The sequence below is a fragment of the Paralichthys olivaceus genome, chromosome 20, assembly GCF_024713975.1.
Source record: "Paralichthys olivaceus isolate ysfri-2021 chromosome 20, ASM2471397v2, whole genome shotgun sequence".
In the NCBI taxonomy this organism is placed as follows: domain Eukaryota; kingdom Metazoa; phylum Chordata; class Actinopteri; order Pleuronectiformes; family Paralichthyidae; genus Paralichthys; species Paralichthys olivaceus.
Genome location: NC_091112.1, coordinates 2,537,501 through 2,550,726, shown reverse-complemented (window position 1 = coordinate 2,550,726; position 13,226 = coordinate 2,537,501). Strand labels below are relative to the sequence as shown.

General features: G+C 46.4%; 1 protein-coding gene across 32 annotated transcripts in view; it reads left to right on the top strand.

The window, feature by feature from the left end:
* The window catches only part of macf1a (microtubule actin crosslinking factor 1a), a 165,944-nt gene that overhangs the window by 69,037 nt on the left and 83,681 nt on the right, over nucleotides 1–13,226 (top strand). For 18 of the 32 annotated variants that reach the window (XM_069516046.1, XM_069516048.1, XM_069516049.1 and 15 more), the window contains 3 exons: nucleotides 12,300–12,466; nucleotides 12,816–12,928; nucleotides 13,112–13,218. In XM_069516046.1, the coding sequence (XP_069372147.1) occupies nucleotides 12,300–12,466; nucleotides 12,816–12,928; nucleotides 13,112–13,218 (387 nt within the window). Of the gene's footprint in view, nucleotides 1–5,649; nucleotides 6,970–12,299; nucleotides 12,467–12,815; nucleotides 12,929–13,111; nucleotides 13,219–13,226 lie in introns of those variants that run through there. The other 14 variants (XM_069516029.1, XM_069516025.1, XM_069516028.1 and 11 more) reach the window with 3 other exon arrangements.

Sequence of the window (13,226 nt, the reverse complement as noted above, 5' to 3'; positions counted from 1 at the left end):
CACAGAAACTCCACAGCTCGTCTTCATTGCTCTGAAGTAAATAAAAACTGAACAATCCACAGATTTATCACAACGTGTTTCACGGTAATACACAAAATAATTAAAAAGTGTCCTGCATGGTTGAATTAGACAGTGGGACTAAACGTTGTCCACGGGGCAGCTTGTTTGGTCTAGACACTGAGTCACCTCAGCTGTTGTTCCCTCTCTGACTCCTGATGTGGAATAATGTCCATCAAATGTCCCCGCATCACTGTAGCCTGCAGACAGCGTCGTACTCTGGACTCTCGCTCCCACTGGCTCCCGGTCGAGCGACGCCCTCATCAGACACAGAAGCTCTTTTTTCATGCTTCATTTTCTGCAACACGGAGCTTTCGGGAAAAAAAGGTCGCGAACTGTTTGCAGTTGCTGCAGTTGACCACTAGACTGCGCTGGGACGTGACCCTGCAAGGTGAAACTGCCAGCCTTGTCGCTATGGAAACACTAGTGCATGACACCACGGCAACTGTTTCGGTGGGCATGACTCAGCAGAACACGGTGCAACTGAGACAGAGGGAGATGCAGGAGGAGGACGAGAGGACTAAACCGGGGAAAATGGAGAGAACGGAGAACTGGAGGAGAGAGGGAGTCGTAACTGCAGAACAGTCCGAGTTCATCCGGGTGCGAGAGCTGATGACAGTTTTACATTAGAGCTGCAGCGAGAAACTCACACTGAGCTCTGAAATACTGCAGCATGTCAGCGTTCCATCATGAAGCGAAATGATCTCTGCTCTATAATCACACGGCTGAAAAAAAAAAACATGGCCTATTTAAAACTCAGTATATGAGCTTGTATTTGTGTAACGTATTTCTATACCTCCTGATATTTACCACGACAACAATCCTATGGTCTGACGATCCTGGTGATACGGTGTCATGAAAACAAACCTGAGTGCGTGCACGTGATGTGAATGACTCAGCGCTTGGTCTAATAATAGGAACTCTGCCACTCAGATATCAGTTTTAATTCAAGTCATGACAGTTATTATTTCACCAGCGCGTCCAATTAAAGAGGAGGTGTTAAATCTGACAGCAGCCTCCTTCAGCCATTTTGTGTTCTCACTTCTTCTCCGTGTTCTTTCCTTAAATGTTTTCACTTTTTGTTATCAAATTATTTTTCATTTTGTCCTGAAAGACGAGGATAAAGGTTTTAATTTCAGTGCCGCTTGCTCTCAGCAAAACTTCTTTTTTTTATTATAAAAGGGATCATTATCAAACCTGCGTATGTAAATCCCATAAGCCCTTGCAGCTGTGGCACCAACAGAAACTGATCCGTCATAATTTGCCATCATCTCAAACATGAGCCTGATTGCACTTACTCCATCGAACCACTAGATGCCACAAGTTAGCTCAGTATAATGATGGAAGTTCCCAGTCGTCCCGTCCGTGGACCCGCCTCCCTCTGCCTGTGATTGGCTAACGAGCTGTTTGTCACCGTTAACTGCCAGCGCTTTAATTTCTGTGTTTTCACTGGGATGCTTCGAGGCTCAGTCTGCAGGTGGAGCCAGTTTCTTTGAGCTGTTGATTGGTTCTAATGGAGGTTTATATTTCCCAGGCCCATCACCATCTTCATCAGTGAACACAGGCCTCGGTTTAAAGTGCGTTGCCCCTTTGAAACAGTAAAATGCTGTTAAGTGACTGTTGTTTTCCAGGGCACCACTTTGCCGAGGACGTTTAGGTGTTTAAGTACTTAATGTGTTGCGGCATCACTCTTCTGAATTAGTTACTGTACGTCATGTCGAAGCAACGAGCTAATGTAAGCCGTGTTTCCTAAAGAGCTTAAATAAAACAACGATGCAGAGACAAAAAAAAGGAAGCACAGTAATCACCACTTGTTTGGTAAATGAAGTCGAGGGTCTTAAAGTTTTTTCTTCTTGCTATTCTTTTTTGTTGGTTAGGGACCGAAAGACTTTTAGGAACCTTCTTGCAAAGCAATAAATATCTACAATTCACAATCTGGGATGTAAGAATGTTCAGGTTCAGCATCTCAACGCTGAGTCTGATTCATGATAATTAATAATAAACATCAGTCACATTATCAAAAAAAAAAAAAAAAAAAGAGCAGCTGATCAAAAGAGCTTCTGATTGTCCGACATGCAGCGGTTCTGACTTTTGAAAAGCCGACGCTGGGATCAGGCTGAAGTCTGATTTCCACAACTCATGATGGCACGTCGCCACAGTGAAGGATGGAAGTACTCGATTTGTGCTTTTCTTCCCGTGGTTCTTGCTTTTTCTCGTGTGTGTGTGTGTGTTTTCGTGTTTTCTCGTACGCTTTCGGGGCTTTCAGTTTAATGAGAGACGATGGATTTCTGCGGATTTCGCCACTTGAGACCACTGCCGCCTGTTTTCTCCATCCATATCTGTCTTGGGAAAATAATTGCCATACGTTAGACACTGTGTTTATGCAAAGTGTATATTACTGTAATGTTGTGTTGTAATAGATCACATGTATGAGTTGTGTTATTCCACTGATGAGATGCTGGGTGGAAGTCTATAGAGGATTGAAGATAGAATTATAAATGTGTAGGAGGTGAATTAAATATGAGACGTGTTTGTTTAGATGTTGAATCTGAATCTATACAGAACTGTTCTCACTATGAGGGATTAAACATTCCTAAGACATTTTATTTTGAAATATCAATTAGGGTTGAAACTAATATTGATTTGTACAGTTGATTAAATTATTATTATATAAATATATATTATTTCATTATACAGAGAGAATAGCACAACATCGTCTTATTCTTGTCACTAGAACCAGAATATACTTTTCTGTTTGACAAAAACAAAAAGAAATCAATCCAACCATTTATAATCTTTCCAGTACGGCACCAACAATTTATAGATTAACAAAATCAGATTGACAAAGACTATTTTGGTCAAATCCATTGGATTAAATTCCCGTCAAATCCAGGTTCCTCTTCACACTGACGTAGAAATCCTGCAAATTCTCTATGTCCACTAAACAGCTCAAGCAGTGATATTGAAAGGTGAGCTACAGCTTTATTACAGGGATAGAAAACACTGTAATTTCACCCTCTTTCTCGGCTCTTGATCCTCTCACAGCCTCCAGCCATCCCTTCCTATTTCTGTCCTTTTCAACTTTCTCTTAATTCCCTCAAGTCTCTTTCCTCTCTCCTTCCTCCCTCCTCTTCACCCCAGATCTTTTCATAACCTGCGTCTCGACGGGCGGATGCATATTAAAGGGAAGAGATGGAGATAAACAGGTTGAAGTGTGAACCCATTATTCCCTTAACATCGCAGGGACGCAACAGTCTGATTTAAGATGTGATTTCTCTCCTTCGCTGGGTTTTTCTCCCTCCCTGTTGCAGCCTGTCATTCAGGGAAGCTTTTGGGTCAAGAGTGTGTGTATGTGTGTGTTTCTGTGGCATAGAAAGCTGCTCACTAACAGCCAAGAGAGAGAGGGAGCGAGAGAGAGGGAGCGAGAGAGAGGCAGGAGTAACGAGGAAGCGGATAGGAGGAGGAGGAGAGCCAAGGTGGGAGGGGTGGATTGTGAGAGTGAGAGATCGAGCAGAGGAGAGTGTGAAGCTGCAGCAGCCGGGAGATAAAAGCTTCCCTCTCTCTCTCTATGCCGGCGTCTGCGAGCGAGGGATAAAGCAGAGAAGCGAAGGCAGACGGGGGAGAGACGAATCCTGGCTGCCTGTTGTCACTGGAGCTCCCGGCTCCCCCTGATGAGCAGGCCGCGAACCACAAACGCACGGCAGGACAAGACACACTCGTGGACACGTATGCAGACAAGCTCGCACAGCTGACCAGGGGAGCGCCCAGCCTCGCAGGCACAAACACACACTCTCAGCTGGACCGCCACACACTTGCTGTTTCTGTATCCTGCACCGTATCAGGATCAATTCAGCCATGGCTGTCTGACAGAGCCGTGGGTTCCTTTTCAGCTGGAGACGCCCTGTCTTTGCTCCCTGCGTGTCTTTGTGTTTTTTTTTAAGGGGACATGGAGTGCAGACCCTCTGCTACTAACCTCAGCAGCGTGGAGTTCGGATCTGACGTTCACTGGACACTGAATCCCTTTGGCTCTGCTCCAGATACACATCTGTACGTGAAGTAGGTCTGTGACTAGAACTGGAGCTTGACAAGTCCTCCGCTAAGACGACTGTGGACCAGTCTCATCCTTCCCTCTTCCTTAGAGTCCAGCTCCAGATCCTCTCCCAGATGCCTCTTCCCTAATTGGATCCAGTGGTCTTTAGGAGCTATTAAGAGACGAAGAAGCACCAGACGAGAGAAAGAGAACTGAATCCTTTTTTTCCTTGGTGTGAGACATGGTCTAAAAATCCTCCCTCCTCACCCCCTGCAAACTCGGGATTCTGTCAGGCTGTTGCATCGTCGCACTGCACCACCTGATGAGGGGGACGCTCATCGACAGTAGAAGACAGGAGGTTAATGATTGGGACAGTCCGACCTACATCTGAGAGCCTGACATGAAGGGAGTCATGTGATGCTAAGGTGTCTGGGGATCTTAATGTGAAGTCTGTCTCTTCTCCGGATTCAGACCGGCGCCCTACCAAGGCACACAGCCACATGTTGCAGAAGACTTGATTCCACAGGTACGTGGCAGCTCCCGCCTCTCAACCCTCCTGCCAGTCTCGACAGCGGGAGAAATTTACACCAGCGGCATTGACAATTGTTCCTTGAGACGAAATATTGAAACATCACACGAGACGTCAGCTCAGTGAACAGTTTAAATCGTGGGAGGATGACGAGGAGAAGCATCGCGTTTGGAAGCTGATTGAGTATTTAACAAGCTGTCAGCGCCTGAATTTCCCAGAAGCCTGTGCCAGCATTGACTGCACATCCAATCTGGAAGCTGTGCTGTCTCTGCAGAATGAGACACCAAGCTCGCTGTTACTACGAGCGATATCGACGGCGTCACCATTGATGCTCCTTCCACTACGAGTGGCGTGACGGACAGGATTCCTACCGATCTCTGTTGTGGTGACTTACATTGCTGATCTCACTTCTCTCCTCTTGTGCTGCAATAACATTTCCACAGCAGGAGAGGAGGCATCATTAATTCATGAGCTCAGGTAGACAGGATAGAGCTCCTGGATTACACCGGCAGGAGAAACCAACCATCACTTTGTTTGCGGTTTTTCGGGGAAGGGGGAAAAAAAGTGAATCTGAAAGGAGCTGCGGCGGCCAGAGGTGTCGTTTCAAGGAATAACACGAAGGATTACAGGAGCAATAAATGAGACTGAAGTACTGAATATCTCTCTCCCCCGCACTCATCACCCGGCCTGACACCAGGTGATAGTTCACCTGCCTGGTGATAAATCGGATGCCTGACTTTATTTTCCCCTGTCCCCTTATCTGCTGACGCAACTGTGTCCATGTGTCCTTGACTGCGACCACGAGTCTTCTGGGATAGAGACAAGTAAAGCATCCAGCTTCCATGGCACATTGACATACACTGGTATAAACCAGCCACACGGGACTTAGTGTCCAGCTTTCTATTCGTTTGGTTGAATTTAAGATGTCGCCGTGCAAAATGGAGCTAAACCTGCTCGTCCTAACGTCACATTTCTCACAGACGTCACATTGATGGGGGAGCCGTCCACCACCTGTCAGTCCCTCTGAAGGATTTTCTCTTCGGTCTCTTCTGTCAACGTACAAACCTAAATGAACAGTCGTTCCCTCTGATGGATTAACTGTCTGCATTTTCTGTAGCTTATTTTTTATACACTGTTCTGGGTCAGCCTTGAAGACATGGGGAGCTCCATGGGTTGCGTCAGGCCTCCTCGGGAGGGGGAACTCGGAGCACCCCCACTTTCACCAAAGAAGCGTCTGCGTTTCAGACGTAAGCACAAGGGCAAGAAGAACAGGAGAGGAGAGGTGGAGAAAGAGGAGTACGAACAACAAAGAAGCAATGAGCCTGATGAAAGAGAAGAAGAGGACGAAGAGGAGGAGGAAAAAAACACAGTTGTAGAAACCGTAGATTCAGATTTTAGCGGCAGAGCTCGGACTCTTACTACAGTGCCTGACAGCCAGTTCACTCATTCCAAAACAAATCTGCACAGCAATACTCTTTCCACGGGCTCTACGAGTGTTGGAGGCCTGTGGGGCAACAGAATACTTGAAGTCTCTCCCAAGCCCAGTCCAGCCTGGAGAGGGGTCTTCTGCCTTCCAGGGGAGGAAGACACTGTCAGCGCAATCATCGATGTCTCCAGCATCCCGAGCCAAACCACCACCACCACCCCAGTCAACACAGCCCCAGCCCTGGGCAGCACCACTCCCGGTGGAGGGAGGGTCTTTCGCGTCAGGGAGAAAGTCCAAGGGGTCCTGGAGAAACCTTGGATACTCCGACAGAAGAAGGAGAAAAAAGACAAGGGGAGAGCAGAGAAGGAGGAAACGAGGGATGAAGGCGTAAAGGGAGGACCCGAAGGTTTGGTGCAGACATCATCAGATAGGGAGCATAAAGGGGTGGTAACTATCCGAGAGGTGGACGGTAAACTCTGCGTGGTGAGGACAATGTACCCCAGTGATTATGGCTCTCCAGTGTGGAGGGGTGAAAGCGACAGCGAGGTGGAGGTGCGTAAAGAGCCCCCTGCCCCATCTCCGGTCACAGGAAACATTCTCAAAGTCCTCCTGTCTGAGGAGGACAAGAGTAGAGCCAAAATGTCTGCAGTTGAGACGCCCTTGTCCTCGATCCAGTTGCAGATTCAGGAGATTACGAGCGTCAAAGGATTCAGGTTGGACTCTCCAGCTCGAGCGCAAGAGAGGACGTCGCTTTTGGAGTCGGGCTACGCCAGCGACCTCCCGCTGACCTCTCCAGAAACAGCGGGCACCACTCCCAGTCAGACAGACTGGGGAGGGCTGACCAGTAGCTCGTCAGAGAGACTGGACTCTATGATGGAGAGTCCTCTGTCAGTGCAGCAACTGGCAGCTGTGAAATACCTGCCGCAGGTTTGTGTCCTTTCGTCCTGTCCTCAAATTCTTTATCTTTGCCGCTGTCCACAGCAATCAGCTGATTAAACTGAGGGTTCTCCACCTCTGGAATGAACTCCTGAGAATGTCCGCACAAGTGGGTCCAGACATTCCCTGGAGTTTGTCTTTCGTATGTGAATTACACCTCATGTGATTCCTCCGGAGTTTCTACTGACGGAAGAGACTCTGGATAATGTCCGCAGCAACTGATTCGGACATTTAAGTCCTCGCATACAGGCCCTGACCTCCGGATAATCTACCAAAATTATCCAGAGTTCAGTGCGTGTTTGAAAGAGACTTTGGATCTTGTTTCTTTAGCCTCCAGGGCCGAAAGGAAACAATATAAATCAACAACAAAAATACAAAATAAATCTGACCAACAATTTGGGTTCCGACTTAACATGCAGACACTGAACACAGTTTAGTTCTGAGGATCCGAGAACTTAGAGGTTTTTTATACACTTGGATTGTTTTGCTGCAAATTGATGGTTAGTGACATTGAACCTGTTACGGTGGGTTTGACCGTCTTTTGTTGTCATCAGTTTGTGGTCATGAAGGGTTATATACTGTGTGTGTGTGTGTGTGTGTGCGTGTGTGTGTGTGTGTGTGTTGTTATCTCATGAAAGGCACTATGCTCCTCTCCCTTCTTTTCCGCCTCCCCCCATCCCTGGAGGCTAATCAAGGCAACCCAGACGCTCTCTCTATCCTTTTTTCCCAGCATCCTCCTCCTCCTCCTCCACAACCTCCACCTCCTTCTTCTCTTCTGCTACTGCTTGTTGGTGTTCTCGCACCACATATGCAGCCTCACTGTGGACATCTGTTTGAGAGACAGACAGAATGTGTGTGAGAGAGAGAGAGAGAAGGGTCGTTGCTTCCAATGACAGGGTTCCTGTTGGTGCAAACTGAAACGTGTCATTTCCTTTCCCTTTAATAACAAACAATAAAACTGTGTCTGTGAAGCTCTGCTGCCGGAGGAGGTTTCATTATTTAGAGATAAGCAGAAGGTTAATTTAACATCATCTTCTGTGATTGACACCGTACTCTTTCTACATCATTTAATTTGTTAAATCCTTTTATATTTTTCTAAGTCACAAGCTTCTTGTCAAATAACTGAGACTTTAGAGCCCAGGCTTTGAATTCTGTGGTCTAGCTGTAGATAAACTCGGCTGTTCTAAATTGGTTTTGAAACCAGCAAAACTTTAAACATTACTTAATCTGTAAATCGTTGCATTGTCAAGAAACCGCTGTGCTTCGGGGCCTTCAAATCTGTTGTGGTTGTTTTGACGATTCCTCTATCCAAGTTATGTTTTCTTCTGCATTCGTGTGCTTGTTTGCAGGTTTACGCAAAAACTACTCTACTAACAAGTAGCATGTAGTCAAATTACATTTTTGGAGCAGATCTGGCCAAACAGGCTGATCCCAGAATAACATGTGGGGATATGGTGGAGGTAGGCGCTCTCTTGGCTCCCCTCTAGTTCTTCTTTGTAATATGATTCTGTTTTTATTAGCTTACAGCTATCAACCAGAGAGAAGCTGATCAGTATAACAGACATGCCAACTGACCGTGGGTTCGACAGTATGTGACCCTGAATTTATCACGACGGAAAGATCTCCACCACAGTCTGCTTTAAAGCTCCAAGTGTCTTTACACTCTGGGCTCAGTTGTGGCTGCGATCAGAGGGAGCGAGTTTCTGCACCGACTTCCAGCTTCTCTCCTTCACCTTGAAAATGAAAATGCTGCTGCAGCCGCTGCGGTGACGTGACGGACGATTGGTGCATTCCACGATGTTTGTTCCCGTCTCCTGCACGTTATAAAGACAGACTCTGACATCATGTCAGGCCGCGTTTAGTGCAACGCATCGTTTGATGCACACTTCCTGCTGAGTCATGAGAGACACACACACACACACACACACACACACTGTAGATCTTGGGTTTTTACTGGGCAGCCATGATCAATACTCCCGTCCTGTGCGTGCTCCTGTGTCGGGGTGTGTGTCAATATGTCAGGATGCCTCTGTGCTCGGTTTGGAGTGCAGCTCTTGGTGCTCTGCATAAAAAGGGATTTGAAATGCGCATTCATCAGTGAGACGGCTGCTTCGTGGAGCCTCGAGGGGATTTTCCCCCCACCACTCAAATTTATCCATGTATCCGTCCTGTCCGTCATCTGTCCGTCTACCCCTCATCCACCCATCCATCCCCGTCGCCATAAGCCAGATTTAGAGCCACAGTTTGTTTCAGTGCCAATAAAACCATTCAACCATTTTTTTTTTTTATCTCCCTGATTGTTGTCTGCTCCCTCCATCCCTCGCTCTGCCTCCTCCACACAAACTTCAAAGAGGTCATGTTTTTTAAAAGAGGGGCTGCTCCAGAGTCCCGGGGGGGTGGAGGCAGCAGCTAGTGGATCATTGTGACTGTATCATGGCTGAACTGAACATCACTGCTACCTGTAATCTCACCCACGAGCCTGTGTGCTTATCTGCTGCTGCATGCACGGCTGCGTCTGACACACACACACACACACATTGTACTGATAGGTGAGCCGGTCACTTTTGATTTGACAGTAGAAGCGCAAAGGCTCATGGGACTGTTTTAGTCGTTATTTTTGTAATGTTGTGTGAATGTTCTCACTCAGTGAATGTGGTTTTCATGTGTTCAGGATCGTTTCAGGTTAAGTGTATGATGTTATTAGTGATGTATGTGAAGTATCTTGTCGTCTGCTCATCTCCGACGTGACGCTGTTGGAGGACTTCACTCTTCTCCTGAGCTCGTGAGCCAGATCACTAATGATCCACGTTAAATGAAATGATTTCACTGGCTGGAGTTAATTAGATGTAGATTACTCTGACTCGTCATTAGTTTTAAATCTACAAGTTGGAGCTAAACAAGAGTCGCTTCAGTTAATTGAACAGTTGGTTTTGGTTGCTAGCTGAATACCCAGCAGGCTAATTAAGCCGCGCTGCCGATGTTAAGTTTGCATGCTTTAAAGACTACATAGATTCTCAAGTCTTTTAATACTCAGCCTAGTTTGCAAGACGGATGAGTTTGCACTTAGAGAATAGCAGTTAGCTACTTTTGTCCTCATGCTGCAGGGGTGTGGGGTTTTAAAGATACCCCTGACAGTCATGCTTGGCGGAGTCAACCCATGAGGTGTCCTCCTGGGACACATACATAAAAATACTCACTGCAAACTGGGTTATATAGGGACAGCCTGTAAGCAGAGACCTGGAGGAGTTGGGCCATGGAATCACCTCATCCAGCTACAAGAGGAAACGCTGACTCAAGATCTTTCACCCGGAGGGCGCATAAAATTATCCTCGGTCATTAGAGTTCACTGTTATATCTCCTCTCTCGTGTACATTTTATTTTCAGGTGTAATTTGCAGTGTAATAGAAATAAATATAGCACCACAGCTCTGTGGCTGTTGAATGAAGTCAGGAGCTGCCGGTGCAGTGGGAGTATATATATTCTCTCTCTCCCTCACACAGAGTGCTGTATCAGTATTCAGATGCAGGATTACAAGCTCTGTGTTTCTCTGCAAAGGAGGTTGTAGGTGCATACAGAGAGACGGAGTTCTGCAGGGAAGCACACGGCAGAATTCACATTTGTTGATTCCCATTCATATCACACATTGCGTGTGTCTGTGTTTGCTCGTTGTAGCTCGGTGACACGCAGGAATGCAAACGTGCAAGTTGGTGGTCACACCTTTGGGTGGGTGGATGGATGTATAGAAAAAGGTTGTAGTTGTGTGTCCGAGCCTGGAGTGACTGTCAGCAAGTTTTATTTTCATTTCGCAATGATTCGAACACACAGTTCCTGTTGTGAAGCTGCAGTTTGCTGTTTGCGACTCTCCCCCCTTCTCCTCCATCGCCAGCCTTGCTCTTACTCTTTTTTTTTCCTCTCCCTCCCCCCCTCCTCGTCTTTTTTGGCTCTTGCTGCAGTCCCTTGGCAGACACTGGACTTTCATACTGCTCTACATTAGCAGCAGGGAGAGCGACGGACAGAAAGACGGTCAGGGACGGAGGGAGTGCAGGACAGTCGTTGCAGGGAAGCAGGGATGACTGAAGAATACTGATGACAAAAGCTTCAGCCAAGCACTGACAGTTACTGCGTACACATCACTCTTCTTTTGTCAGTGACGACAGTTGGACCTAAAAAGAGCAAATTGTGGGACAGAAAGACGCAGAGGGAAAAAGGCCAAATGGGTCTCGTTGCTTAGGAGGAAGAACAGATAAATAAAGAAGCTGTCGGTCTCCATGGAAGCGTAGTTTCCCCTCAGACTCACCAGAGTAAACACGCACTGTATGTTAGAGAACGACCATCAGGGTTTTAGTGGGCTGATGCATGAGGGAGTTAAAAAAAATATCATTGAATCGTTGCATTTATAAACAAAAAGCTTTTCTGTTGCTCTGAACTCGTATTTTGTGCATTTCTGCAGCTGATGCATGATGGGATTCTTTCACAAACTGGAAATAATAACCTCGTGTTTGTTCAGATAGACAGTTTCGATGATTAAAGTTTATAAAGTCTCATAAGCAAAATAAAGTAGAGCCCAAACGATATGGTTTTTGAGGGTAGATACTAATACTTCCAGATACTGTTGATAGGAGGTCAAACATTTTTGATATTGTTATAATGGCCAATTAAATTAAGATAAGAATGTAGTTATTAAACCTTTATGACAAAGAAATGAATTGAGGCTTGTAGGTATCTTAGTGTTCACAGACAGATCCTCCACTCAGATCTGTTCTCTGTCTTCCGTAAACTGTCAGTGAAAACAAACAAACAAAGGGGAAATGTTCTGAACTGAATGTGAAAGAGGCAGAGGAAGAGAAAGCTGTGCAGACTGATCAACATCTGAAGCAGAGCAGATGAAAGTACATGAAAAACTGATGAGACAGATCCAGGCTGGGGAGGAGGGAGGGAGGGAGGGAGGCACGAGACAGAAGGAGATGAAGGAGAGGAAGTGTTATGGGTGAGGAGGGGGGTGAGACTTGCCTGTGACGAGGAAATTGGAAAACAGTGTTTCATACAAGCAGCCCTGTTTCATTAATGAACTCGTTTTCACACACGCTGAAGCTGAGTGATGATCAGAAAGACGAGCGAGGAGACAACACGTGAAATCAAAGCGAGCTGCGGGTCACACAGACACAAAGCAGTCGTACATTCCGGCCAAATCATGGAGGCTGTGTCATCACGTGCGAACGAGACGGAGGATTTTTCATCACGATTGATTCTGCAACTCAAACAGGAAAAATAAATGAACCTCGGTGGTGACCTTCCCTCTCTCTCTCTCCTTTGACCTCCAGATTTCTGAGATCTACGTGAGTGGCGAGTCGGGCGACCTCACGGCCAAAGAGAAGCTGTTACTATGGAGCCAGCAGGCGACAGAAGGCTACCCCGGCCTCCGCTGTGTCAACTTCACCTCGTCCTGGAGCGACGGACGCATGTTCAACGCTCTGCTGCACAGATACAGGTTGGAGGAAATGCATATCGCCTCTTCTGTTCAATGTTTAAGTCTGAATTCAGAGACGAATAGATGCTGTTGTCCCAGTAACAATTAAAATGTTTGAGTAAAGCAGTCAACTGTTTCTAAGCCACATTTGAAACAGATTTGAAACAGCACGGAACGAGGGAAATCCTTAAATACTGAGGATTTACTCAGAGAAACACAAAATATTGATTTAAGGGGGTTTAATACTTTCACGTTCAAAGAATTAGCAAATAATTCCACAGAATAAAAAATATGCATGAGACGTCAGACGTGTTTCACGCTCCCAGAAGACGCTGCAGACCATCACGTCCCCTCTGTGTGTGTTTTCCAGGCCAGACCTGATCGACATGGAGGTGGTGTCCCGGCAGAGTAACTGTGAGAACCTCGAGCAGGCGTTCGAGATCGCCGAGTCGTTGGGGGTGACCAGGCTGCTGGACGCTGAGGGTGAGACTGAATCTGAGTAAACTGACTGAGATTTACCAACTTATGTGATATTTAAGATTCTAACGAGCTTCTCTCCAGGGCTAGAAATAAACCTGCTGTTGTTGTTTTGTCCTGTTTGTTGTTTCACGTCTTGTTATTTTTATATTTAAAGCTCTAATTCTCCATATTTCTCTCTCTCCCCAGACGTTGATGTTCCTTCTCCAGATGAGAAGTCGGTCATCACCTACGTCTCTTCCATCTATGATGCCTTCCCAAAGATCCCCGAGGGAGGAGAGGGCATCGCCGCACACGTATGTGA